The sequence below is a fragment of the Stegostoma tigrinum genome, chromosome 14 (assembly GCF_030684315.1).
Source record: "Stegostoma tigrinum isolate sSteTig4 chromosome 14, sSteTig4.hap1, whole genome shotgun sequence".
Taxonomy (NCBI): domain Eukaryota; kingdom Metazoa; phylum Chordata; class Chondrichthyes; order Orectolobiformes; family Stegostomatidae; genus Stegostoma; species Stegostoma tigrinum.
In genome coordinates this window covers 12,072,237-12,098,266 of record NC_081367.1, presented here as the reverse complement: position 1 = coordinate 12,098,266, position 26,030 = coordinate 12,072,237, and the positions used below count along the sequence as shown (strand labels likewise).

The 26,030-nt window shown below is 40.3% G+C and overlaps 2 protein-coding genes across 4 annotated transcripts in view; both read left to right on the top strand.

Moving 5' to 3' along the window:
- The window catches only part of LOC125457545 (diacylglycerol kinase delta-like), a 146,194-nt gene extending 127,293 nt beyond the window's left edge, over positions 1 to 18,901 (top strand). The window contains exons 26-30 of one of the 3 annotated variants that reach the window (XM_048541891.2): positions 706 to 798; positions 4,770 to 4,889; positions 6,907 to 7,024; positions 9,457 to 9,587; positions 13,098 to 18,901. In XM_048541891.2, coding sequence (XP_048397848.1) covers positions 706 to 798; positions 4,770 to 4,889; positions 6,907 to 7,024; positions 9,457 to 9,587; positions 13,098 to 13,187 — 552 coding nt within the window. In that variant the 3' untranslated portion in view covers positions 13,188 to 18,901. Of the gene's footprint in view, positions 1 to 705; positions 799 to 4,769; positions 4,890 to 6,906; positions 7,025 to 9,429; positions 9,588 to 13,097 lie in introns of all 3 variants that reach the window. The other 2 variants (XM_048541890.2, XM_048541892.2) reach the window with 2 other exon arrangements.
- Positions 18,902 to 22,175: 3,274 nt separating this feature from the next.
- The window catches only part of LOC125458035 (uncharacterized), a 65,480-nt gene continuing 61,625 nt past the window's right edge, over positions 22,176 to 26,030 (top strand). Inside the window, exon 1 of the mRNA XM_048542912.2 lies at positions 22,176 to 22,291. The gene's annotated coding sequence lies outside the window, so the exon portion shown is untranslated. The remainder of the gene's footprint in view (positions 22,292 to 26,030) is intronic.

Below are 26,030 nucleotides of genomic sequence, written 5' to 3'. Positions count from 1 at the left end.
GTTACATCATTCAGTAGAATCACAGCTGTTCTGATTGTGGCCTTAACTCTAATTTCCTGCCTGTTCTCTATCCTACCCTCTCACCACCTTTGGATTAAGTTTTGCTCATCCATCATGCCATCTGTACAAATCTCTACTGAAACCCCATTCCCAGTGCATTCAAATCAGCATTTTCACCCATGTTTGCAAGTTCCAACATCACAGCTCTCCTGCCTTTTCTCTGCAACCTTCTTGAGTTCTGTATCCCAGCTCATTGAAACTGACCATGACAAGCTCCTCCCGCCTTATGTCCCATCTCATATATCCTAATCTTCAAATTTAGTTTCTTTTGCATTCTCGTACCCTCCTGTAAGAAAAAGCACCTGTTTTGGCCATGCTTCCTCTATATTTGTTTGAAGGCTCTTTATCTTGCTATCGTCATCTTTTTGAAAAGTGTCCTCAAAACCTCTCTTTGATTGTGTAATCACCTCCCCTGACTTTTATTACAAATGGATGTTTGTTTCTTCTCTGCGATGAACCTTAGAATGTTTGCTGTGTAAAAGATAGTTCCCCAGTGCATGATGATACTGACGTTTTTGAGGGATTTCTTGATTTCGCTGTGAGCTGATGTGAAGTGATGTGTGGCATTAATGATATCACTGTCCAGCAACCCTCAAGACCTGCTGCAGATATAAAGTGACTGTCATCTTATGATTTTCTTCAAAGGGCCTGAGTTGCAGCCTGGTGATGGAAATGGTCAACAATGGGAAAGCTTTACACAACGAGACAGAGCTTCTTCTGGCAGGAAAAATGTCTCTGGTAAGAAACACTTAAATGGAAAAAAAAAGGCTATGCAGAATAATAGATAATGGGAACTGCAGATGCTGGAGAATCCAAGATAATAAAGTGTGAAGCTGGATGAACACATCAGGCCAAGCAGCATCTCAGGAGCACAAAAGCTGACGTTTCGGGCCTAGACCCTTCATCAGATGAAGCTCTTGTGCTCCTGAGATGCTGCTTGGCCTGCTGTGTTCATCCAGCTTCACACTTTATTATGCAGAATAACATAGTGAGTTCCATGCTTACAGCTGTTTGAAGTGCCTCAATAGTTTATATGTACAGTAATGGAATAAGTTGCTTACTAATGACGAATTGAAGTGTTCCAAAGGTGCAATGAATTATAGGCTGGAACGTAACTGAGCAGTATGAAAAATTTACATATAGAATACTAAATATTCAAATAGATTAAAGGTTTGAATCTAGTTAAGGGATTTGAAACATCAGCATACAGAAAATCAGATACCTGGGAATAAGATGCAGGCAAGAATTCAATTGAGGGATTTGGATAGATTAAATATAATTACTATATTATTTGTATATTATTTGTTTTAAGTCACTGCATTAATAGGAGTTGAATATAGTTTGTACTTATGCACTTGCAACGTTTTAGGGTTTAAAGTGTCAGGTGAATTCTGTGATTTGGAGGTAGAACTAAATCTTTGAATAAAGAAGTATTTGGTGAAAGATCACGACATGACTTTGTTATTTAGCAAACTCAAAGAAGCTTTTTACAATAGATTTGTAGATCTGACCAGTGAATGCCCTTTCTTTATTTACTGTTTACATCTCTCCTGAAGGCAGTAATATTTGCTGGGGTAACAGTTCTGAATGTCCTGCCTGTCCACACTGCTTCACCCAAATGTTTATTCGCATTTATGTGTGATGCTAATGCCAGATGTCAGCAGAGAATTTGACCATGCAGGAACTCACAAACAGGACTGATTAGCTGCGTGCATGATGTCTGTGCTTTTGTATTCAAATTGTAATGACTGGACAGCAGTTAGAAGCAGGAAACCTGCGTGATTTCCCCATTCCCTCTGTCAAAGAACTGAGGCCATATCTATCACTGTCTCATTCATGGCAGTGGGGAAAATGTAGCCGAGCATGTGCAGGGAATTATAATCACACCTAGAGGAAAGGAAAATGCTTATAATTGTTGTAGGTCAATCATCTCAATCCCAGGAATTCGCTGTTGGAGTGCCTCAGGGTAGTGTCCCAGGCCCAACCATTTTTAGTTGCTTCATCAATAGACTTTCCCTCTATCTTAAGGTCACATGTTTGCAGAAAGTTGCACAATGCTCAGCATCTTTCGTAATTCCTTCGATGTAGAAGCAGTCCATGTCCAAAGGCATCAAGACCTGGAGAACAACTAGACTTAGACTGACACGTGACAGTTAACATTTACGGCACATGTGTGTCAGACAACAACCATCTCCAACAAGAGCAAGCCTAATTGCCTCCCTTTCTCATTCAGTGCCATTACTATCGCTGAATACCCTAGTATCAATATCCTAGAGATTACCATTGACCAAAATTTAACTGGACCAATATATAATTACTGTGGCTACAACAGCATGTCAAGGACTATGAATTCAGTGACGAATAATTCGCCTTCTGATTTTCCCTAACTATCTGCCAAATACAAAGCACAAATCAGGAACAAGATGCAATAATCTCCGTTTGCCAGGGTGAGTGCACCTTCAACAATGCTCAAGGAGCTTAGCCAATCCAGGACAAAGCAGCTTGCCTGAGTGAAACACTATCCATCATTTTAAACATTCCTCCCCCACCAGTGCAGAGTGGCAGCAGTGTGCAACATCAACAAAATGGACCTCAGCAATTGCCCAGAGCTCCTCAGATAGTATCTTTCAAGTTCAAGCCTCTACCATCTAGTAGATCAAGACTGCAGATTCAGGGGTGTATCACTACTTGTACGTTTCCTTCCAAACTACACACTGTCCTCACGCTGAACTACATAGCTGTTCCTTCAATGTCACTGGGTAAAAATCGAAGAATTCCTTTCTCAACAAAGCTGTGGGTGTCCCTGTGCTACATAGATTACAGTAGTTCAAGAACGCAACTCAGTACCATGTTATAGAGTTATACAGCTCAGAAACAGACCGTTCAGTCCGCTACATCTATGCTGACCAAGTTTCCCAAACTAAATTAATCCCACTTGGTCCAAATCTTTCTAAACCTTTCCTATTCTAGTACCTATCCAAATGTCCCTTAAGTTTTGTAACTATAATTTCCATCTACCCCTTCCTCTAGGAGTTCATTCTACATATGAACCACCCTCTATATGAAAAATTTACCCCTCAAGTCCCTTTTAAATTTTTCTCCTCTCGCCTTAAAAATATGCCCCCTGGTTTAGAACTCCCCAATTCTAGGGAAAAGACCTTTGTTATTCACCTTATCTATGCCCCTCCTAATTTTATAAACCTTCATAAGATCATTCATCAACCTCCAACTCTTCAGTAAAAGAAGTTCCAGCTTATCCAACCTCTCCTTATAGCTCAAACCCTCTAAGCCTGGTAACATTCTTGTAAATCTTTTCTGCACCCTCTCCAATTTAATAATATCCTTCCTATAACAGGGCGACCAGAATTGTCCACAAATTGTCCAAAAGTGGCCTCACTGACGTCCTGTACAACTGCAACATGACATCCCAACTCCTAAACTCAGTGGTCTGAAAAATGAAAGCAAGCGTTCCAAACACCTTTACCACTTTGTCTACCATGATGCAATTTTCAACAAACTGTATACTAAACCCCTAGATCTCTCTGTTCTACGGCATTCCCCAGGGCGCTACCAATTACTGTGTAAGTCCTGCCCTTGTTCATCTTACCAAAATGCAGCACCTCACATTTATCTAAATTAAATTCCATTTGCCACCCATTGGCCCAATTGATCAAGATCCCTTTGTAACCTTAGATAACCTTCCTTGCTGTTTACAAATTTACAAATTTTGGTGTCATCCGCAAACATATTAACCATGCTTCCTGTATTCCCATCCACGTCCACAGTGACAAACAACAGTGGATCCAACACCGAACCCTGTGGAACACCACTGGTCACAGGCCTCCAGCCTGAGAAACAACCCTCAGTTACCACCCTCTGTCCCCTGCCATCAAGCCAATTTTGTATCCAATCGGCAAGCTCTCCCTGAATCCCATGTGATCTAACCAACCAGTCTACCATGTGGAATCTTGTCAAAAGCTTTTCTAAAGTTCATGCAGACAACATCTACAGCTCTGCCTTCATCTATTTTCTTGTTCTCCAGACATTTAGAAATTCAACAACACATGCTAGCCTGACCAGCAATGCCAATTAGAAAACAATTAGACCAGTGCCTCCTGGTCTGAAAGGCTGTGTTGCACACTATCTTTCCTTCAGCTACCTAGTTGTTAACATGGTCAGTGAGATCAGTCAATTTTTTTTGACTGTTCAGTGTTGCAACTCGGCTGTATCCTGTGTTATTTGCAGCTAGTCAAAAATCAAGTATGTCAGTTCCTCAACTCAGTTGAACCTGTGACATTTGGAATAAAATTCTGGAACTGCAGTTGATGTCGGCTGCCTATATTTTACAGCATTTTTAGTTAGTTTTATTACACCTATCACTAACTTACAAAGTAACATCTAATATAGGTAAGTTTAGGGAAATGTTTTTGATTCAGAGCAAATTGGACTTCTTACTGAATGTGAAATGAAACACTGTTTTATGGCAATTTCACATGCATCAGATTAGGTGTCCTGCACTGCTCCCAGATGCTAGCTGTCTGAAACCCATAGACTGTTACTGCTTAGTCACTGACTTCTGAAATTTAAACATCATAAAACACAAGAGAGAGAAAGTACATCAAATTACACCTGCATGTATTATTCTAGTGTTTGTTTTTTAAGTTATTCCTGCTAAGCACGCTGTTGTATGTTCTCCTTTATGGCTGCAGCAGTTGGATCCGCCTCAGAAGGACGAACTCACTGGAGCTCTAGCTAATGTGGACTTGCAGCTTCGGAAACTAGCGGAGATTCCTTGGCTATGTCAGCTTATCGAACCAAGTGATGACGAGGTAAGTTTGCACACCTACAGGGAATTTTACAAAATGAGTGATTTGTACATTGGAACATGTCAGTTTGGTGTCTGCTTTTTGGCCATTTCCTTCCTTCCCCTGCTGACTTGCAGAAATACAATTTTGTCTTTTTTGCCACAATAATGGTGCTTGTGTACTTCACTGCAGAATGCTGAGCTCCCTCATAATCCTGCAGTTGCTACACAAAAATTGTGGACATGTAGCTAATTGTCTCCATACGGATAGTGACTGGATGCTTCAATCCATTGCATAAGAACTTGACGCAAGATTAGGCAATTCAGGCCCTTAAGCTTACTCCATCATTTAATGCATTCAGGGTTAGCCTCACTTACACCGCAATTCCACTTTCCTACATACTCTCCATAATCCTTTAAGCTGTTACTAAATAAAAATCTAATGATCATCTCCTGAAATTTATTCAGTGTCCTGGTTCAACTAAGTCTCTGCTGGTGCTGTGCTGTCCCACCCCACCCAGCCTGCCGTTCACCTTGATGCAATCATGCTTCATGACATGGGAAGCAATCAGACTCAAAAGCCTACTGGAAAGGTTACTAACTGCTCCAGGCAACAGCAATTAATATTTATGTAGCTACTATTAACCCAGTGTCAAGATGGATGGAATTATGGGCCACATGAAGCATTAAATAAAATATCATTGCTTTCCCAACAATGTGTCCCTGGCTGCAACCTCCCTCAAAGAGAATGACTAGCACTCAATCTAATCTGCACAGGACTTTGGTGGAAAATCCCTAATTGTAACTGTGTTTATCGGCCCCAGACCTGTGGAATGGATCAACTGCCTACTAATCTTTCTTGCAGAAAGATCCTTATTTTCACAACTCAGCACATCAGGAGACCATCAGACATAATCGAATTGGGCACCCCTTTATCAGATTTATCCCTCATCAGAAAGCAGAGTACGGATGTCTTTTAATGACCTCCTGAACAGGTGACATCTGTTCATTCTATTAAATGTAAATAATTCAGTAACATTATTTGCAAGGAACAGGGAAGTTCTTTATATATCCTGGCTGACTAACTCTCAGCTAAAATCACACAAAATAGATCTTGTCCTCATTCATTTATAAGTAGTGTTGTAAATGGTTTCCTCACCTACCCGAAACAAGGATAACAATTCTAATGCTATCTAGTGACCATTAAACACTTTGTTACACCCTGAGAATGTAAGAGTACTACATAAATACAAGTATTAGCTTTGTTACAGCTCTCAGGAAGATTACTTCTAAGTTAATCAAGCCTTGGACTTGATGACCCTGATGTCAACTGAGGAGAATAGCCAGGTGTGAAGTTGGCAGAACTCTGTAAGGGCCAAGCTCTTCCAATTCGCAGGTCTAATTGCTCAAAAATAGGTTTGCCTCCCACCCAATCCTTGGATCAGTGTTGTGCATATGTGGTAGCTGTGTATATCTGAAGAGTATTGTACATATATAGTGGGCCTGTGTAGCTTTTTATCTGTTTTAGTAATTTATATGTGTATGTATCTGCAGTATGTTTTCTTTTTATTCATTCATGCTGCCAAGCATCCATCGATCCCACACATTTCTAATTTGCTCACCAACCTGCATGTGGCACTGTACCAAATGTTATCTGAAAGTTCAAAAACGTAACATTCATAGCACTACCCTCATTTATTGCCTGTTTCACCTCGTCAAAAAGTCAGTTAAATTTGTCAGACATGATCTGTCCTTGAAGGTCCACGTTGATTGTCTAGTAGCGACTTATTTTTCTCTAAGTTTATGTTTACCTTATCTTATTATGGCCTGCATCAATTTTCCCACAATTAATGTCAAGCTGACAGGTCTGTAGCTCCCAGGCATAACCTTTGCCCCTTCCTTAAATCACGGCATCACATCTTGCAATCCTCCAGTCCCCAGAACTGTGTTCAGAGAGGCCTTGAAAATTTTTGTCAATTTCTGTCCATGGCTATCATTATTGTTACTACTTTACTAATTTCACGTCTTTGTGTGTTGCCTAGGGCCAGTTATTAGAATATTCTAAGCGCACGCGTAGTGCCAAATTTCGTCTCGTGTCAAAGTTAAAAAAAGAGAAAAACAACAAGAACAAGGAAACCAGGGGGAATATGGGACTACCAGGTACGTGTGTGAACGCTGACCCTCTTTCACTCCATGCTTTGTGTCTGGTACCTGTAACTTGCATTGTCGTCATCATTGTCATCTAGCTTTGCTACTGCACGTTCTATTCACATTTGGAGAGATTTGCATAGTCATTGCAATCCACATTTACCAATCATACAGCTTCCATTATTTTAATGGAATTTTGAGTTTTTACACTTCAAATATAGCTGCTTGGCTGAGGCATTTGTGGTAGTGTCTTAAGAGAAATCAGTAAGCCCCATTGTCACCTCTCTTTTTACAATTTCATGCCTGATAGTGGTACCACAGGCTGCTGTGTTGTGACACACTGAGATAAAAATCACACGCCAGGCCGTATATCTTAACCCAGAATTCATCACCCTGTGAAATTGTGCAGTGATAGAACGCACATGCTTCATGCAATGGAGATGGGAATTCCAAAGTTGGTCTTTCACTTTTTTTTGGAGGATGCAGGTAGAAATTGTATCCATACCAGAAGATAAGACATTACTTTCCAAATAATTCTTTAGCATGACATGCTGAGAGTTGTGGTATTAGCCATATGTACCAATAGATTCATGGGTTTTATCTAATCTAATCTTGATAAATGTACAGCAAATGGTCTCAAAAAACTAAATGAAATATTAGCTAATTGTCATTTCTACTGGAAAGTGAATGTTTGGTGGTAAGGACAGAATAGAGCCTGACTCTGAGCCTTCTAACACTGAAATACCCTGCTAACATTAACTGCCCAGGACTATGGGGAGATAGAGATTGGAGAGTGCAGCAAAGCTGCTGCTGATGTGGTGGTACCTGAGCAACTTGAGGAGGCCTGCCAGTTCACCCTTGCTTAGCATAAATAATGATGTGGAGGCATACGTGTTAGACTGGGGGGGACAAAGCCAGAACTCACATTACACCAGTTATAGTCCAACAGGTTTATTTGAAATCATGAGCTTTCCGAGTGCTGCTCCTTTGTCAAGTGAAGACTTCATCTGACAAATGAGTAGCGCTCTGAAAGCTTGCAATTTCATGTAAGCCTGTTGGACTATAACCTGGTGTTGTGTGACTTCTGACTACAGAATGAATAATAGCTCAAATAAGAGGGAATTTCCCCTCAGTCCAAACCTGTACAGAATTTCCAAAGCCAGATCTTTGATACTATGCCTTAGGCCCTTGCAAAATCCGCTCCAATTGAACTCTGTGCAGAATCTCCGACACCTAAACCTGACATCAAACTGCTGTCTTCCACCTGAATTTTCTGCAGAATTTTCCCCTCCAATATAAAAGCACTTATTCTAAATGTTTAATTTAAGCAGTAATAAATTGTAGAAAATCAAAGTACATTCTATGTTCACTGTTTTGAATAGAAAATTGTTGTACTTGTTTGGTGGTACTAATGTATTGCAGAGGCAGTTGAGGGTGTGCTCCACAGTTTTACATGGAACTTGCATTAGTAGCCGCTGCACGTTTGGGCACAAAATCTAATTTAATACCAGAACTATAGTTTTCATCAGCACCGGATACCTCAAGTTAAATCCACATATTCTAACTTATATTGTATTTGGACTGTAAGTTTTAATCTTGATTCTTACCGGTCAGAAAAATGCAAACCAACTTTAATTAACTTAAAGTGGTAGTTTCAGGGACCACCTTAACAAAAGAGGAGCAATACATGGTGAGTGGAATACAGAGCTAGAAGATGGTGGAAGGCATATTAATGCATTGACCGTGTACCCAACTTTATTTTCACCTCCGTTGTTGTTTCTCCGTTGATTGTGCTAATTTTTAATGTATTGGGGATTGAAATCAAGTGACCGTTCTTCAAATAATTTTAGCCAACAAATATCAACAGACTGTTTGACCCTAACTCCCAATTCTTTCTTCACCCAAAATCCATTTTCAACAAGGCTCATTTGAGCAGAAACTATGAACAACTCCTTTGACAGATTACATCCCAAGCGGTGCGGAAATCACTGATAACACTCTGACAGAAGCAGGGTTGACTTAGCTAAATGAGAACAGATCAGAGGTGGTATTTGGAGTGTTGCCTCAGCACAACACCAGAGGGGCATTTATTAATGTGATATCAGAGAACTTACCTTTCATTGACTGGCAAGGCTGTCTATGAACTATAGTTCGACGGAGAAATTGGGATAGGGCAGCAGATGTTTTGATAATGTAGCCTGGAGTTCTTCACTCAAAAACAGATATTTCATTTCAGCAGCTGAACTGGACTCCAAATTGGATTATGTACTTAGTGATTTACAGTGTCTCCCTGAAATCTCTTGCAAGATTAGCTGATCGTGTACTCTGCACTCTCTGAAACTTCTGTGGGCCTTTTTTTTGCTAAATGGGTGATGGTTGTGCGTTTCTCTTTGCCTTTGGGATTGTGGGTACTGAAGGTGGCGCTGCTCTTCGCTTTCCCACAGTGCATCAGTGGGGTACTGAGGAGGTGGCAGCCTGGTTAGAGCATCTTAGCCTGTTCGAGTACAGAGACATCTTCATCCGGCATGACATCCGTGGTTCAGAGCTCTTGCATCTGGAGAGACGAGACCTGAAGGTATATGAGTGATATTTTCGCTTCTGCATGAATACCAAACTAATGCAGCCTGCCCTTGTCAGTATTGTCTTTCTGCCATAACTTGCTGTTTGTTGAGATCACATCAGTTGGAAGGTGCAGTGGAACCCTGAGCTCCAAAGGAGTTTGAAGAAAAGTTACACAATGGTCATGGTAATCTTGGTTAGGCAAATGACCAATACACTGGCAACTACACACCCACAAAGCTTTCAAGACAAAATATCCAAATGCAGTTATTAATTTAAGGGAAGGAGCATATAAGCTAGAGAGCATGTTCTTTACAGGGACATTGTGGAATAACTTTGGAGAGTGACTTCACTCTTATGGTGCAGAGAGAAAGATAATTTTAGCACAGATTAATAAAAGTAAATCTAAACATAATCTGTAGCTGGGTGCTGAACTGGGGAGGACTCACTGGCATGGATTTTAACCTGAATGCAGGTTCTCTACTGGAAGACTGATGAGCTCGAAAAGTCTAGAACATTGGGTTTCCCCAGTGTTCTGCTGAATTTAACTGCAGGGTTGCTTTGAGTATGTTTCTGCCCACAGACAACATGATTGACAGTTTGGAGGCATTTTCAACTGGAAGTTGGCTGCACAGGGCCAAAGTCAACAAAGACATATATTCAAAGAGACAGCAAGACCGTGGTGGCTGAGGAAAATGGAATGAATAGTGAAGGGCAGTGGTAAGCGTGGCTAACTGTTACAATAAAGGCACACAATCTCATTAATAACGAACTGTCTCATACTATCCAATCTGACATCCAACCCTTATGTTGTCACCATTAAAACCAGGATCATCATAGAATCCCTACAGTGTGGAAACAGGCCCTTCGGCCCAACAAGTCCACACCAAATCTCAGAGCATCCCATCCAGATCCATCCCCCTGTAACCCACCTAATCTACACATCCCTGGACACAATGGGCAATTTAGCATGGCCAATCCACCTATCCTACACATTTTTGGACTGTGGGAGGAAATCGGAGAACCCAGAGGAAGCCCATGCAGACACGGGGAGAATGTGCCAACTCCACACAGACAGTCACCTGAAGGTGGAATCGAACCCAAGTCTGGTGCTGTGAGGCAGCAATGCTTACCACTGAGCCGCGGTGCCAGGCAGGATCGAGGTGCACTCCTGTTTCTTGTTCATTGCAATTGTGTCTTTGACATGAACTGCGCATTCATTCCTTAAAATTGAGAATTAGCCCATTGACTCTGATTCTGCTTGTTGTAAATTGGTGGCAAGCCAAGCACCCGAGTTGAGATTTAGTGGCCGAATCTGCTGATTACCTGGACAAGGACTTACTGGCTTTTTAATTGTTTTGGCTGCACTCAGAGGGATGGAGGGGAAAGAAGCAAAAGGTTTAAAGGTTGATGTTTGTACCAGCAACCTGATGTGGTGCCAGCTGCTGCCTTGCCTCTCTGAATATCTTGCATTCTTCTTCTTTCCTTTAACTGCTTATGTTATTAGATCTCTCAATCCTGTAGTCATCTCAGGGTGGTCATTGTTTAATCTCAAATATATGGACATTTACGAACAAAATGTTGCGGAGAGCACTTGCTTTCATTTAAAAGCTTTTATCCCCGCAGGTGGCTGTGTTCAAGTATAACCCAACATCATGTGTGTTTGTATATATTAGGAGTCTTGTGTACGGCATGCCTTTCCTATTCAAACTATCCTTACATCCTATATAAAGATTTCCGGCAATACTTCGGATATAAAGATATCAGCATTTTTCAATATTATTAACTTAACTGCCTATGGCACTCAAAATATAGAGTACTCCAGGTCCCAAAATACAAGTTGATTACATTGTGTCTCCCAATCATTTCTCTCAGAGCTAGCTTCTATTTTTATCTCTTGGTTATAAACTTGATTCCAATTTCCCAATTTTGCACCATCTAATTTTTGAGTCTATCCCAGTTGCTTGCCAAAAGCTAGGCATGGCAGGTATTCATTCAGCCATCATCCTGGCAATCAGCTGATCATCACTCAGGAATAACTCAAGTTTAGGTTGTAGTCATACTGTTCCTGAATAAGTCGATTGGCATCATGATAAGTTTTCAGGGTCATTCTGACCTGCTGTTGGGTGCATAAACAGAAATTGTTGTTGAAACACTGCAGGCTTGACAACATCTGTGGGGAGAATGCAGAATTATCTTATCGAGCCCAGTGACGCTTCATCAGACCTGACGATGAAGACTCACTGGACTCGATGTGTTAACTCTGCTTCTCCCCACAGATGCTGCCAGACCTGCTGAGTTTCATCAGCAATTTCTCTTTTTCTTTCAGAACTCCAACATCCACAGTTTGTTATTTAATCCTACTTTTGGGCGCCCCCTTTGCTCCCCAGGGTTTTGTCTCATTATTCCTCATTGCAGACCTACACTCACATCAGGAGTTGCAAACCAATCTGAGGAGTCAATGCTCGAACTCGAACATCAACTCAAAATTTCACACTCACAATAAACTCTCCACATATGCACAAACCCTCAACAAACACTTGAAACACACATTGATTAGCACCTTTGGATCTGGCCTCCCTTACTACCCAAATTAATACCCATTGTAATCCTTCTGAATGATTGAATTAGGAACTTTGCAAAAGGGCGACAACTCACTGCACAAAAGTGCAGCTAATTCAGCACAAATTGACAATCTCACTTCGGTGATGACTGACAGGGGAAATGAAAAATTCTTTTATATAATCCCATCAGGCAACTCAAATTCAAGATTGGCATTCTTTTCATGTTGCTTGACAGAGCTGTATAAAGAGCTTTGTCAACTATTCTTATACCAACCTGAGAATGCTTGATGGGACATTGTATTGGAACCCTCGCACTGCATCTCGACCTCCAAATAAAATCGCAAGAATGATGCATTGTGACTTTGGTGCTGGTGGAATGACTGGTTATAAGGACCCATATTAAGCACCAGTGGGTTAGGCACTGCATCCCAGTGAGATATCCAGTGTGTACTTGAGTAGTCAGCACTATAAGCCAGTAGAATTTGGCTTTTTAATACTATGATATTTATTGTGTACCAATAGAAAGACACAGTATCCTTCCAGTATATTTACTGTGTTCTGAGATAACACAATGTATTTAACTAATTTCTGAATAGATTTTGATGAGGATAGAAGTGGCTAACTTAACCATGACTAATATGTAATTGTGCAATGCTGTGAATAAAAGCCTGCTGTCTTTAATTTATCCCCTTCCTCTCCCAGTCAAGGACATACATCATTTTGGGAGAAGAAGACATTTGAGCTGGTTTTTGAACTGTGTAATCAAACTATTGTTACCCAGTTGAGGAAGGATGCATAGTTGGTTCCTGAGAGCCCTTTTGGGCATTATTATATCCATTTCACTCAGTTTCCTTTTCAGGTTACACCATTTCTTTGGCCTACATTTTGTTTAAGATTGTTCTATTATTTACTAAACTAACGCACTGGGAATAAATACCTGTCCTCTAACCTGTGTTTGGCAGGACTTGGGGATAGCGAGAGTGGGCCACATGAAGCGAATCCTACATGGAATCAAGGAGTTGAGCCGGAATACTCCTGTCAGCGAAGTGTGATGTATGTGTTCAACTCCTGCATATACAGAGCTACCTAAACTTCCAGTCCATTGCATTGAGGACCAAAGAGGCTAACCTTGGGCTTTATGCATCACCTTCAGCTAATCGGAGAATGTGGCCTTGAAACAGCCAACAAATAACAAAACAGTAAGAGATCTGATTAATAATCTCCCACCCTGTAAAAAGTGGGAACAAGGCTTAACCAATCAAACTGATGCTGCGTTCAAGGTAAAAATCTGTCAAATAAGAATTAAAGTTACCTCAAGCAAATATCCATGGCAACCAGTTAGATTGGATTTAACTCTGAAGATCACCTAGATCTCAGGCTGAATGTGATCTGTCTAAAATTTAACAGTGATCGCAATGAAGAGGAATCATGATCCTTCGACTAAGGAATGTACTGCACACCAGTGACTTAATCTCAGAAACTGTTTTCAAAAGGGACAAAGCATCTCTTTATTATGTATACTCAGTGATTTAATGAAACTGTAATTTGGACAGAACCTGTGGTAATTCACGCCCACAGATATTAACTGAACACGTCCATACTGTGATCAGTGACAGTTGTGGTTTGATTGTGGAGCCCTCCATTTCTCTCTCGTCATAAGGGCTATTCACACACCTTTTGCAGAATACCAACTTTAAAAACATGGAAGTGCTATTACAATGTCTTCCTCGAAACCCGTGGTATTGATGTGTTGTATCTCATTGCCTTTGTAACTTAGAGACATTTATGTATTCCAGCGTGTCAAGAAGCAATCTCAAGCTTGTGCATGTGTCTTAGGTAGAACTGCACAGCCCCCTAATATATTCTAAAGCCAATCTAGCTCTTCAACGGTAGTGCAGTACTCATGTGTTCTTACATGATACAGATTGGAAAATCAAAGAAATGTGATAACCAGTCCTGAAGTGTTTTTAAAGTTTCGAGAATATTTGGAAGTCAGTCCTGAAGTCTGTATGGTGTCTGGAAATGAGTCCTAGAGTGTCTGTGATGTGTGAAAATCAATCCTGAAGTACTTGGGATGAATGACGCCAGTTCTTGAAAGTTTTGGAATGTGTGCACCTGTGTGTGTGTGTGTCTGTGCCAGAATCTTAAGAAAGATTTACATTTATATCACTTTTTATGACTTCACAACATTCCAAATTACCTTACGACCATCAGATTCTGTTGAAGTGTAGTCACTGTTGTAATTTAAGAAATGCACACAGCAAGTTTCCACCAAGAGTGATGTGTTACTAACTAGGCTGTCTGTTTATAGCCATATTGGTTGATAAATGAGCCTTGCCCTAGACAGCAGAGCACACTGCTTCAGATAATGTTTTGGAACTTTTGTGTTCACCTGAGAGGGCAGACTCATTTAAAATCTCATTTAAAACTTGATACCTACAATGCAGCACTCCTTTGATAATTTTTGAGTATTTGGGATGTGAGAGTGGAAATCCCATTGTACATGAGATGTGTGACAGTGAATCCCAGCATATCTGAGATGTGTGAGTGAATGCCAGAGTATCTGGCATATGTAGAAATGAAACCTGGTGGAACTAGGATGTGTAAGAGTGAATTCCTGTCAATCTGGGATGTGTGTGTGAGAATCCAGGTTTAATCGGGATGTGTGAGACTGAATCCCAGATTGTCTGGGACGTGTGTAAGTGTTTGAGTGAGTGAGAGAAGCCACGTGTCAGTGGGATGTGAGAGAGTAAAACCTTGTCAATCTGGGATGAGTGAGTGTGTTTCCTGGTGAATCTAAGATGTATGACAGTGAGTGCTGCAGTGTTTAGGATGTCTGAAGAACAAGACAAATAAAAGTTACCAACATTTTCAGGGATTCTGATTTTGTTGTATATAGCACAACGTCATACTCCTCATCATGAGCTGATTGTTGTCCTTGATTTTGCCCAGTATTTGCAGTAGTTTTGCCATTTCACTGCTGGAGGTTATTGTGATTTGTGAGCTAACACGTTGACCGCAAGATTTTGTGGGACAATGCACTTCCTTCAAGATTTGTTTGCCAATTTTTTTTTTAAATGTTTAATCTTCCTGCAGTTTTGCACAATCCTCAGCTTGGAAGAATAGAACTGGCTGAGAATTCCTCTCAGAATCTCTAATATACTGTCAACTTAAATATTGTTGAGGCACCTCCAAACCAATTGTTCTAATCTTTATATCTACATCCTTCCATGACCTTTTCCATCACTATTTCTATATCATTCTCCCCCCAAACTCGCTATTCCAGTTACTCTACCCTCATTGTGCATGCCTTCAGCCTTAATCTACATCCTTCCATGACCTTTTCCATCACTATTTCTATATCATTCTCCCCCCAAACTCGCTATTCCAGTTACTCTACCCTCATTGTGCATGCCTTCAGCCTTCTTTGTCCTGCTCTCTGGAGTCTCTTATCCTTGTCTCCTATAAGTGTTTGCTTAACATGTATCTCTCTCATAAAGCTTTTGATCCCTCCTTGATGAACTTTTCCTTTAAATTATTATTTTTTCATTTCCATGCATGTCTTCGAATACCTTTTTGATGTACTTTTTCTGTTGGAGCTGTATTACAAATACAACTGTGGCCTGCTGCTCTCAAGTTCATCATTCCTCTGTTTAAATAGTGAAACTCACCAACACTGGATTCTTATATACTGTTCCTAGATAATTTTCATACCTGGGTTATCCCAGATTTTGCACCCCTCATACATCACCACCCTTGGTCTGGCAACTGTCCTTAATAAACACATCGTTTACTCCAATGAACTTTATTCAGGTGAACTAATTCTCACCAATTTGCTTTATCTTGCAATTTTTGATGCAGTTTGCCTTGGTGCTGAATTCCTGTGCAGGTCAAGCAATGCATTTAGTTGTTTCTAACAGCAGGAACATTATCTGCCAGTCAGCTTTTCATAGTGGAACCCACACTATTTCCCACACAATCGTCATATCCAGATCATTAACGTTGGTGAATTCTCCAACCTATACGATTGAATAGCCGAAGCCATTCTTTGCTTAGCCTAATGTCCATATGCAGTTAGCCAAAAATTAGCTATTGGTAGGAATCTGACATATTACATGTATATGAAAATGCTGGAGTAGCATTTCCACACATTGGCCAATGAATCCTCCTATTTTTATAGTTTTTGCCTCCATGATTACAGCCCACCCAATGTAAGTTTCACATCTCAATGACTAGCAGGAAAAATGGGTAAATTCAGAGGGAAGTATAAACTAACAAATTAAATAAAAACATAGTTCCAAATTAGTCATAACGCAGATCTTTGAAAAAAGTTGAGTCCACCCGTTCTACAATTACTATCTGATAGAGCTGTGAAAATGGAATTCAACATAAGGGAAATTTTGTTACAATTAGCCCAAATTCTGAAAGTACCTGACAATCAAAAATCAGAACAAAGACCCAATGGCATAAGACGTTTTATACATAAAACTCCACATACTATCATTTTGCTTTATCACTGCACCGCATTACCACCTTTTCAACAAAACAACCATGCTGTAGTCCCAAATTCACACCATGTGTTGCACTCTGTTTTACTTATCCACCTTTCTATGTAACATACTGTCTTCAGGCACACATACCTGTCTTGACTATTTGTACTTTTGAGCTCCAGACCCATTATTTGGGAAAAACCACCCCTCTTCTTACTGCTAAAATATACGTTTCTATAATTGACTACATCCTAGTAAGGGTGCAATGCATTTGTGTTCACCTCCTCCCTTCACAAATTCATCTAAATCATTCATTCTGTTGTTTGGAAATATTTTCAGCTGAACTGCCATGTAAGTGACCTCTGCTGCTGTAAATGAAGGTGCCATATTGAAAACACAGCATACATGGAATAAGAGATAGTAGGAACTGCAGATGCTGGAGAATCTGAGATAACAAGGAGTAGAGCTGGATGAATACAGCAGGCCAAGCAGCATCAGAGGAGCAGGAAGGCTGACGTTTCGAGTCGAGACCCTTCTTCAGGAAGAAAAACAATTTTCTGAAGCAGGGTCTCGACATGAAACGTCAGCTATACTTGGAGTCAGGATGTTGACTTTAAGATGTCAGTTTTCACTCTCATCACAACTACATGTTGTAAATTCACCACCTTTATTATGAGATCGGTAACCTTTTGTATGGCAACAAAGATTACTGTTTAATGCAAATATTGTGGTTGTAAGACCTGATTCCCCTCTTGTTAAAAAAGAGTACCGAGTAAAAGATACTTAAGGGTTAATTATTTTTTGCATTTTGAGGAATCAGTTTTAACAAAAAAGAATTATCAAAGTTGTTAACGCAAATGTAAAAACATCATTCTAATTCAAGAATAAGGTAGATGTTGGAGCAAGGAAGACTTTGTTGATGGATTAATATATTGTTAGCAGGGAAATGTTATATTAATGGAAAACTGTCTTTACAGAGAAGGCGGGATGGTGCATTAATGGAGAGGCAAAATCATAATGGTGTTTTAAGGGAGACACTGAGGGCTGAATTTTCATTCATGATCCCAAATAAAATATCTGTTATCCCTGCTGAAATAAGGCGGGATCACAGCGCACAATGTTGTCATACTGCCTTGGCATGGATTTCCCCCCCATTGAACCAAGGTTAGTCTAATTTTTTATTTGCCCACATTATGGAGATGGTGATTGGAGGATAGTAACCAGGAGCCCACTGGAATTTCCTGGTATCTGTCTCTCTTAGCACAGCTTCCTGGCAGCACTATATGGAAGGTGACATTAGGCCCAAGAAACGTTGGTAATAGCCTTGAACTCCATCAAAATAAAGAGGAGGCTTTGTGGCAGCCTCCCTCACATCCATTCTCATTTCCATTTATCTTCCTTGCAGCAAGAATTCAATCAAAAACCTACCATGCGTATCAGATAGCCTGCCAAGGCAGGAAATTGTTTTGATTTGTGCCAAAATTGGAGGGGCAGGCAGGATTCCTGCCCAACCTAAACCATACCCCAGAGAGAAGAACATAAATAACTGAATAGAGCAGCAGTGCATTAACGGTGAGAAACAAATGGGTTGATGAAGAAACATGGTACTTTAGCATAGAGCAAGAAATATTGCATTAACAGCTCTCTTGTTTTAAGCGAGATTATGTTTTGATGCAGTGAAGTCTGGGCAGTTAAGCTTCCTACTAGTAGGACAGATTGGATTTAAAGTACTTTTATAGCTTTTAATACTTCAATATAACTGACATTTATTGAGACTACACTTGCATTCAGAGGGAGACTGCTGGCTTCTGTTGAAAGGCGTCCATAACTGTTAAATATGAGACTGTGTTACTGCTTAGTTCTGTTTAAAGGAAGATTACAGTTCTACTTAAAGGGAGATCACAACTCACTGCCCTGTTCGAAGATAGCTGCTCAGTACTGTTGATGTTTTTGTGCCTTTGTTTGCCAGCAAAGGATCTGGCCAGAGACTCCAGACTTGACACAGATGAATGCAGGTTTCACTGCACCTCTGCCTTAACTCGCCAAGTGACTGAATTCCTTGTTATTTACCTCAGTCTCTGGAACACTGTTTTATTTAGAGAGCACCCAATGGACCAGGTTCACTGGGTTCTGTCTATCTTCTGCCTCTCCATGAGGTCTGCATGTTGTATTTATTCTTAATTTATATATAAATATGGTTGTGACTGTATTTTTGTACATATTAATTGTCATTTGATGTATATATTTCCTGTAAATACAATGGGATTGAGTCCAATCTTCCAGTAAAATGTTTTTTTCTCAGTTTTCTATGGCTCAGATTTCTGTGATTCCTTGAAATGTTAATTCCTCTCTCAGTACTTTTTTTTATATTAACAAATTCATTAGACTTCTTTGAAGTTGTAATAAGGCCGATGAAGTGCAATTGAGTTTCCAACAAGCATTCATTCTTGTGCTACTTAGTGTGTACTGCACACGGTAAAAGCTTCTGGTTTTGAGGGTGATATATTAACGTAGAGGGTTAGCTAACTTCTAGGCAGCACAGCATAAATGGGTAATTTTAGAAAACTAACTGGTGGAGTACCTTAACTATTCATAATTTATATTAGTGACTTTGTGAAGGAGCAGATAGAATGGTAGCCAAGTTTGCTGAAGATACAAAGACAAGGAGGGAAGCAAGTCTAAGAACAACAACGTGTGCAAAGGGATATAGGTAGGTTAAGTGAGTGTGCATAATTTTGGTAGATGAATTATATTGTGAGATTATGCCTTTGGTAGTAAGAGTAGAAAAGGATACTATTTAAATAGACAGTACAGAGGGATCTGGGTATTCTTGTACATGAATCACAAAATGTTAGCATGTACAGCAAATGGTAAGGAAGGCAAATGAAATGTAGGTCTTTATTGCAGAGGGAATGAAATATAATTGTAAGGAAGCCTTGCTGCTGGTCATTACTGAGAGCATACAGAATTGTTTTAAGGGCAGTTTCGGTTTCCTTACTAAAGTAGGTATATGTTTGCACTGGAACTAATGCAGAGAAGGTCCAGTGGGCTCATTCCTGAGATGAAATAATTGCCATATGAGGAACAGTTGAGCAGGTTTGGGGGACGAGTGAAACCCCGAGCAGGTCAGGCAGTCAGAATGATGTGACATGCATTCTAGTCAATGTCCAACCAACTTCAAAGAGATTGCATACCCTCTGTTGCCTCATACTTCAACAGGCTCCCAGTTGTGGTACTGAATGATGTGAATGGCATTTCGCTCAGTGCACCCCACGCACAGCATATCATGCAATTACCTGCTTCTGAGTTAAAGGAAACCTGAAATTTTAAATAATTATCCATGGATATCCTAAAGCATGTCACAACTTGTGAAGTACTTTTGTTCATTTGTTGTAATGTAAAAAATGTGTGGCCAATTTGCACACAGAGAGGTCCCATGAATTGAAATGAGATAATTACCAGGTAATATGATACAGTGGCATTAGTTGAATCATGATAGGAGGGAGACCATCCTTACTCTTTAATGAAGTGCTGTGGAGCTTTTATTTTTCTGTTCACCTAGAGATACAGCAGGCTGCCATGAAGAAAGCATTCAAGGGCAGTCAGGAGTCAACATTGTCATTTGGCCTCACTTGTCAAGAGCTCACCACTGAATTCTGAAGCAGTCCACACTTTCGTAGGGTATTCAGGCAGGAGTTGATGTGACCAACAACATTCACGCTGCGCAAATGCCAAAATGATCACCCCCAATAAGAGAGGATACAACTGTCTCCTCTTTATATGCAAGAGCATTGTCATTGTTGAGTTCCCCACTATCAACATCCTGCAAGGTCACCATTGACCAAAAGGAAATGGTGTTTCCACAGATGGTTAGCACACATGCCTTCATTGCTCACACCTTTGAACACAAGTGTCGGAATGTCTTGTTGAGGTTGTTAAGGGTGTTAGTGAGGCCTGAACTGGAACACTGTACCCAGTTCTGGTTGTCCTGTTATAATAAGAATATTATTAAGCTGGAGCGAGTTCAGATAAGATTTACCAGGATGTTGCCGGGAATGGAGGGTTTGAATTGTAAAAATAGGCTGGAACTTCCTTCAGTGGAGCGTTCGAGGCTGAGGAGTGATATAGAGGTTTATAGAATCATGAGGGGTATAAATTAGCTGAATGGCAGATGTGTTTTCCCTAGGATGGGGGATTTCAATACTTGGGAAATATTTTTAAGGAGAGAGGAGAAAGATTTTAAAAAGTCATCAAGGACAATTTTTTTGTACTGAGTGGTTCATGGGTGCAATGAACTTCCAGAGGAGATGGCACATGTGGGTACAGTTGCGTTTAAAAGACATTTAGATAAGTACACAAATGAGAAATGTTTGGAGAGATATGGGCCTAGCCCAGGCAGGTAGGACTAGTTTAGTTTGGGATTATAGTTGGCGTGAACCGGTTGGACCGAAGGGTGTGTTTCTGTGCTGGATGACTCTGACTTCTACAGCTCCTAGCTAACCAGCCTGGGAATGACCACAGGGACCTGTCTTCTCATGGACCCAAGTAATCAGAGAGACACTAACCAGTAGTACCATTTACTACAAGACAACATGAAACCATTTTCCAGCCGAGGGCCATCTGCTATCTTTACACATTATGTCACTGGAAATGTTCTGAATTTTATTTTTCTCCTTCCTCCATTGTGACATTTCCTTTAATTGACCTGTCACTTTAAATCAGAATACTATGCTGCACATCACTCCTGCCAGTGGTGTCTTTCCTTCGAGTTTGACATCGGGTGTTGTGAACAATACTGCAGATGATTGCATGCCAGGGAATTGAATGTACTTATGTTTCAGACCTGTCTTAACCAAATTGGACATGATCAATAAATGTGACCGCTATATTAGCCCCATGGCATTCCTTTAATCGATTCAAAAATCGATTTCATCCAAAGATTCAGTAAATCAAGCAAACGCTGCCATTTACAAATCCATACAGGTCTTCGATCAATCTAAACCTTTCTAAAGATGCCTTTCCATATTATGGATGCAGAATTTTGCTTAGAACTAGATATCGCTATGGTGACCTTTCACTTCCTAGCTTGACCATTTTCCTGTTACTTGCACAAAAATGAAATTCTTGCACTTTCTAATTATTTCTTCAAATGATTTTTGGAAAATTGTTATATATAATGCCTCTGCTGTCTCTTCTCACGACTCATTCAGAGTCTCGCAGGGCGACTAATACAGACTATATGGGAGGGCGTTTGGAATCAAACAGAGCAAGTTGTGAGCACAAGTTCATGGTCAACAGTGGCCTCAATTGAGGGGCACACTGTGAAAGCATGCTGCTGTTGATACTCATTTAAGGTTAGACAGTGTTTTTCCCAGTATTTTAATCACCTTGCGCTGCACTAATGTTCGTATCATGGTAACTCAGAGAATTCCTGTAAGAGATGCAGATGCTGTTTGAACAAAATATCCTCAAACTGCTGTGGAGATTTGTCGGTCGTTGGTTATTTACTCATGAACACAGCCTGCTCTGCTACAGGGCTCTGAGTAAATATTTGAAGTTAGTCATTAACTGAGTATTTTCAGGCATTTAGTTGGGTTCACCAAGACAAAAAGCCTTCCAATGTAAAGTGTTACAACTGGATTTTTCTGGACAAATCATTTTTGAAGGTACAACAAAATGGAGTGTTCTCGCCTTCAATTCAGCTTTGATTGCAAAAGCAGAGATCTGGACTGCGACAGTGATGTGCCTTAGCCTGTGCTGTGGGTCAGTGTATTCCGCGGGCCAGTGCAGAGGGTCAGTGATATCCTTGGGCCTGAGTGGAGGGTCAATGATATCCTCAGGCCAGTGCGGAGGGTCAGTGATTTCCTCAGGCCTGTGTTATGGGTCAGTGATATCTTCGGGCCTCTGTGGAGGGTCAGTGATATCCTCGGGCCTGTGCAGAGGGTCAGTGATTTCCTCAGGCCTGTGCTATGCGTCAGTGATATCCTCAGGCCCCTGGTGGGTCAGTGATATCCTCGGGCCTGTGCAGAGGGTCAGTGATTTCCTCAGGCCTGTGCTATGCGTCAGTGAAATCCTCAGGCCCCTGGTGGGTCAGTGATATCCTCAGGCCTATGCAGAGGGTCAGTGATATCCTCACGCCTGTGCTATGGGTCAGTGATATCCTTGGCCCTTTGCAGAGGGTCAGTGATATCCTCGGGCCTGTGCAGTGGGTCAGTGATATCCTCAGGCCTTTGTAATGGATCAGTGATATCTTTGGGCCTGCAGAGGGTCAGTGATATCCTCAGGCCTGTGTAATGGGTCAGTGATATCCTCGGGCCTGTGTAATGAGTCAGTGATACCCTCAGGCCCGTGCGAAGGATCGTTATCTATTCAATGACTTACCTGATGTGAAAACATGAGATTTATTCAGTAGAATAATAGGTAATTACATTGAAAGTAATGCAAAGCATTTGAGCTATCTGTCAAAGGCAAATTGTTTTACCGAATAGGTTGGTCTGGATTTATTGCTGTCATGTGCGAGAGTGGTTCGGATCTGGAATACACTGCTTAAGAGCAAATAGATATGATTGGTGTGTGCAAAAGAAATTGGATAAGCCCTCTAAAGAGTAAGCATATGTAGGGATATGGGATAGAGGTGGAGGAATGGGCCTGACTCAGTAACTGTCGAGGTGAGTAAGCATAGACGTGATGAGCCCAAATGATCTCCTCTGTACTGCAACCACTCTATCACTTTTTGAATGTTAAATCACACTTTGCAACATCCTACTTCTACATACTTTGACATTTTCATTCAAGCCTTACTTTACCAACATTAGCACAAAAGATCTGTTACTTTGGCTCCGCTCCTGAAATTTTCTTCTTGCCTTCCACTTCGCCATCATCCTTTATAAATATCATCAGGTCCATCAGTCCAACCTAGCCTTCTGTCACTTCCTGAGCAACTCCTAAGGGAACGGGTCCATTTCGCTCATTATTTGCTTTTCATAATATTATAAATGCACATTATGATGTATTGCATAGAACGTCAAGTACAGAAGCAGGTAATGACCCAATATCTCTATCAGTTCATTAAATAAGACGTTAAAGGATGTCAATGCAGGATATTTGGCTTATTTAAGACCTTGTCAAGAAGGAAAACTTTGATGCAAGACCTTGCATAACGTTGGGCTATAATGAAATTTGTCGATTACTCCACTCCATTTGAGGACATTGGATTCTTTCCTGGAGCCCATCTCTGGTGAAGACTGCTCCATGTTCACGGCTGTCCAATTTGGAAATAATCAAAAATCCATGAACCTTCCTGATCAACTAGCAGCAACATATTAGGTATAGTAAATGAATGACTCCATGAGGAACTGTCCAAATCAGAAATATCAAGCAATTTGAGGGGCTAATATCGCACCTTTACACAATTTCTTTTATCTTGGTCTTCCCAGACTCTGACAACTTGGTACGTTTATTTAAGGAGAGGGAATTGAAAAGAGATCTTTTATCTTAAAGTGCTGCAGCAAAAGTGGAAACAAATTCCAAAACAAATCACTGTTGAGGTATCAAAATCTAGGTGAATAGAGTTTGAGGACACAGTGTGGCTTATTAAGATAGTAAAACCGATTCACAAGGAAAGGGAGCAAAGATTGAAATGGAGATTTTGGGAGCAAGGTTTACTAAAAAAAGGGTTTAACAGAAGACTTGATAAAGGAAAGAGGTACAGGTAAGAAGCAAACCAAAAGGAGATCAGTGGTAGACTTAAGTAGACTAGATGGCAAAGTGGGCTGGAAATTATGTAGCGCATTTAAAATAAGACGTTTTAGAGGGAAAAAGCCAGGTTTTAGTTAGTGGGTTATGATATGTAAAAATTTCAATAATCAGTAAACTGGAATAAAGACTTATGAGTTTAGAGGTAAAGATACAAGAACTTTCCATAATTGAGAGAGTTGCCGACAGGATAGTGTAAAGACGCGAGCAGAAATGGTCCATAAGTCCCCTAACTAGCTATATGATGGGACAGAGAATAAATCACAGGACAATGTGGGCATGTAACAACAGTCGTACTTAATCATGGATGACTTTCACTTTCATGTACTCTGGGATAGATTGGCAGAGGAAGAATTTACAAGAGTGCATATGGGACATTCCTAAAACAATGTGTTGTGGATCTAAGCAGGAATCAGGTTATTTTGAATCTGGTGATGTACAGTGAGGCAGGTTTAATAAATGATATAAGAGTAAAAGATCCCCTTCAGAAACGGTGACTCTAACATGTAGAATTTAGCATTCAGTTTGAGAGGGAGGAACTTGGGTTGCAAACAAAAACAAATTGCTGAAGAAGAGTTGCAGATGATTGGAAAACTGCCAATGTAACACTTATTTAAAAAGGGAGACAAAAGAATGGCAATAATAAGGCAGATGATTGGAATACTGCCAATGTAACACTTATTTAAAAAGGGAGACAAAAGAAAGGCAATAATAAGGCAGATGCTGAATACCTGTAATTGGCAAAAAGTTAGCATGTTATAAAAGATATAACAGCAGAGCATTTGGAAATATATAGTATGATCAAGCAGAGCTAGCATGGCTTTATGAATGGGAAGTCGTGGCTGACAAATTTATTAGAATTCTTTGACGAGGTAACAAGCATGATAGTTAAAAGAGAAGCAATAGTTATGGTTAGACTTTTAGAAGATGTATAGTACCTTATAAAACATTAGGTTACTTAACATCTCAACAGCTCAAAGTAACAGCCTATTATGTTGCAGGTAATCTATTGATATGGATCAAAGATTGGTTAACAAAGAAGACATAGTGTTGAGATAAAGAGGTATTTTCAGGATAGCAACCTGTGGATTACCACGCTATCAGTGTTGAGGATGCAGTTATTTACAATATATATTAAATGACTTGGAAAGTACATTACTAAAGCCAAGTTTGCAGAAGACACAAAAAGAAGTAGGAAACAAGTGGTGAGGATGACACGCAGAATCTGCTGAGGAATACGGGTGGAACCAGTGACCAAAAACTTGATGGATGGAACACAATGTGGGGAAATATGTGGTTATGCTCTTTGGCAGGAAGAATAGAGGAGCTGAGTATTATTTACAAGGAGATAACCTGCAGAAAGCTATGGAACAGAGGGATTTGGGAGTCCTTGTGCATAGAACACAAAGTTAGTATCCATGTTTAGCAAGTAATAAAGTAAGCAAATGGCCTTTATTTCAGAGAATGGAGTATAAAAATAAGGTTTTGTTAAAACTATTCAAGGCTTTAATCATACCGTAGCTAGAATACTATGAACTGTTTTGGGCCCCTGTTTGGAACCAGGGTACCCAGAGTTCCCATAATACAGAGATTAGTGTTAAGACAAACTGAGGACTTGGAAGTAGTGAATGAATTACCAACAGCAACATA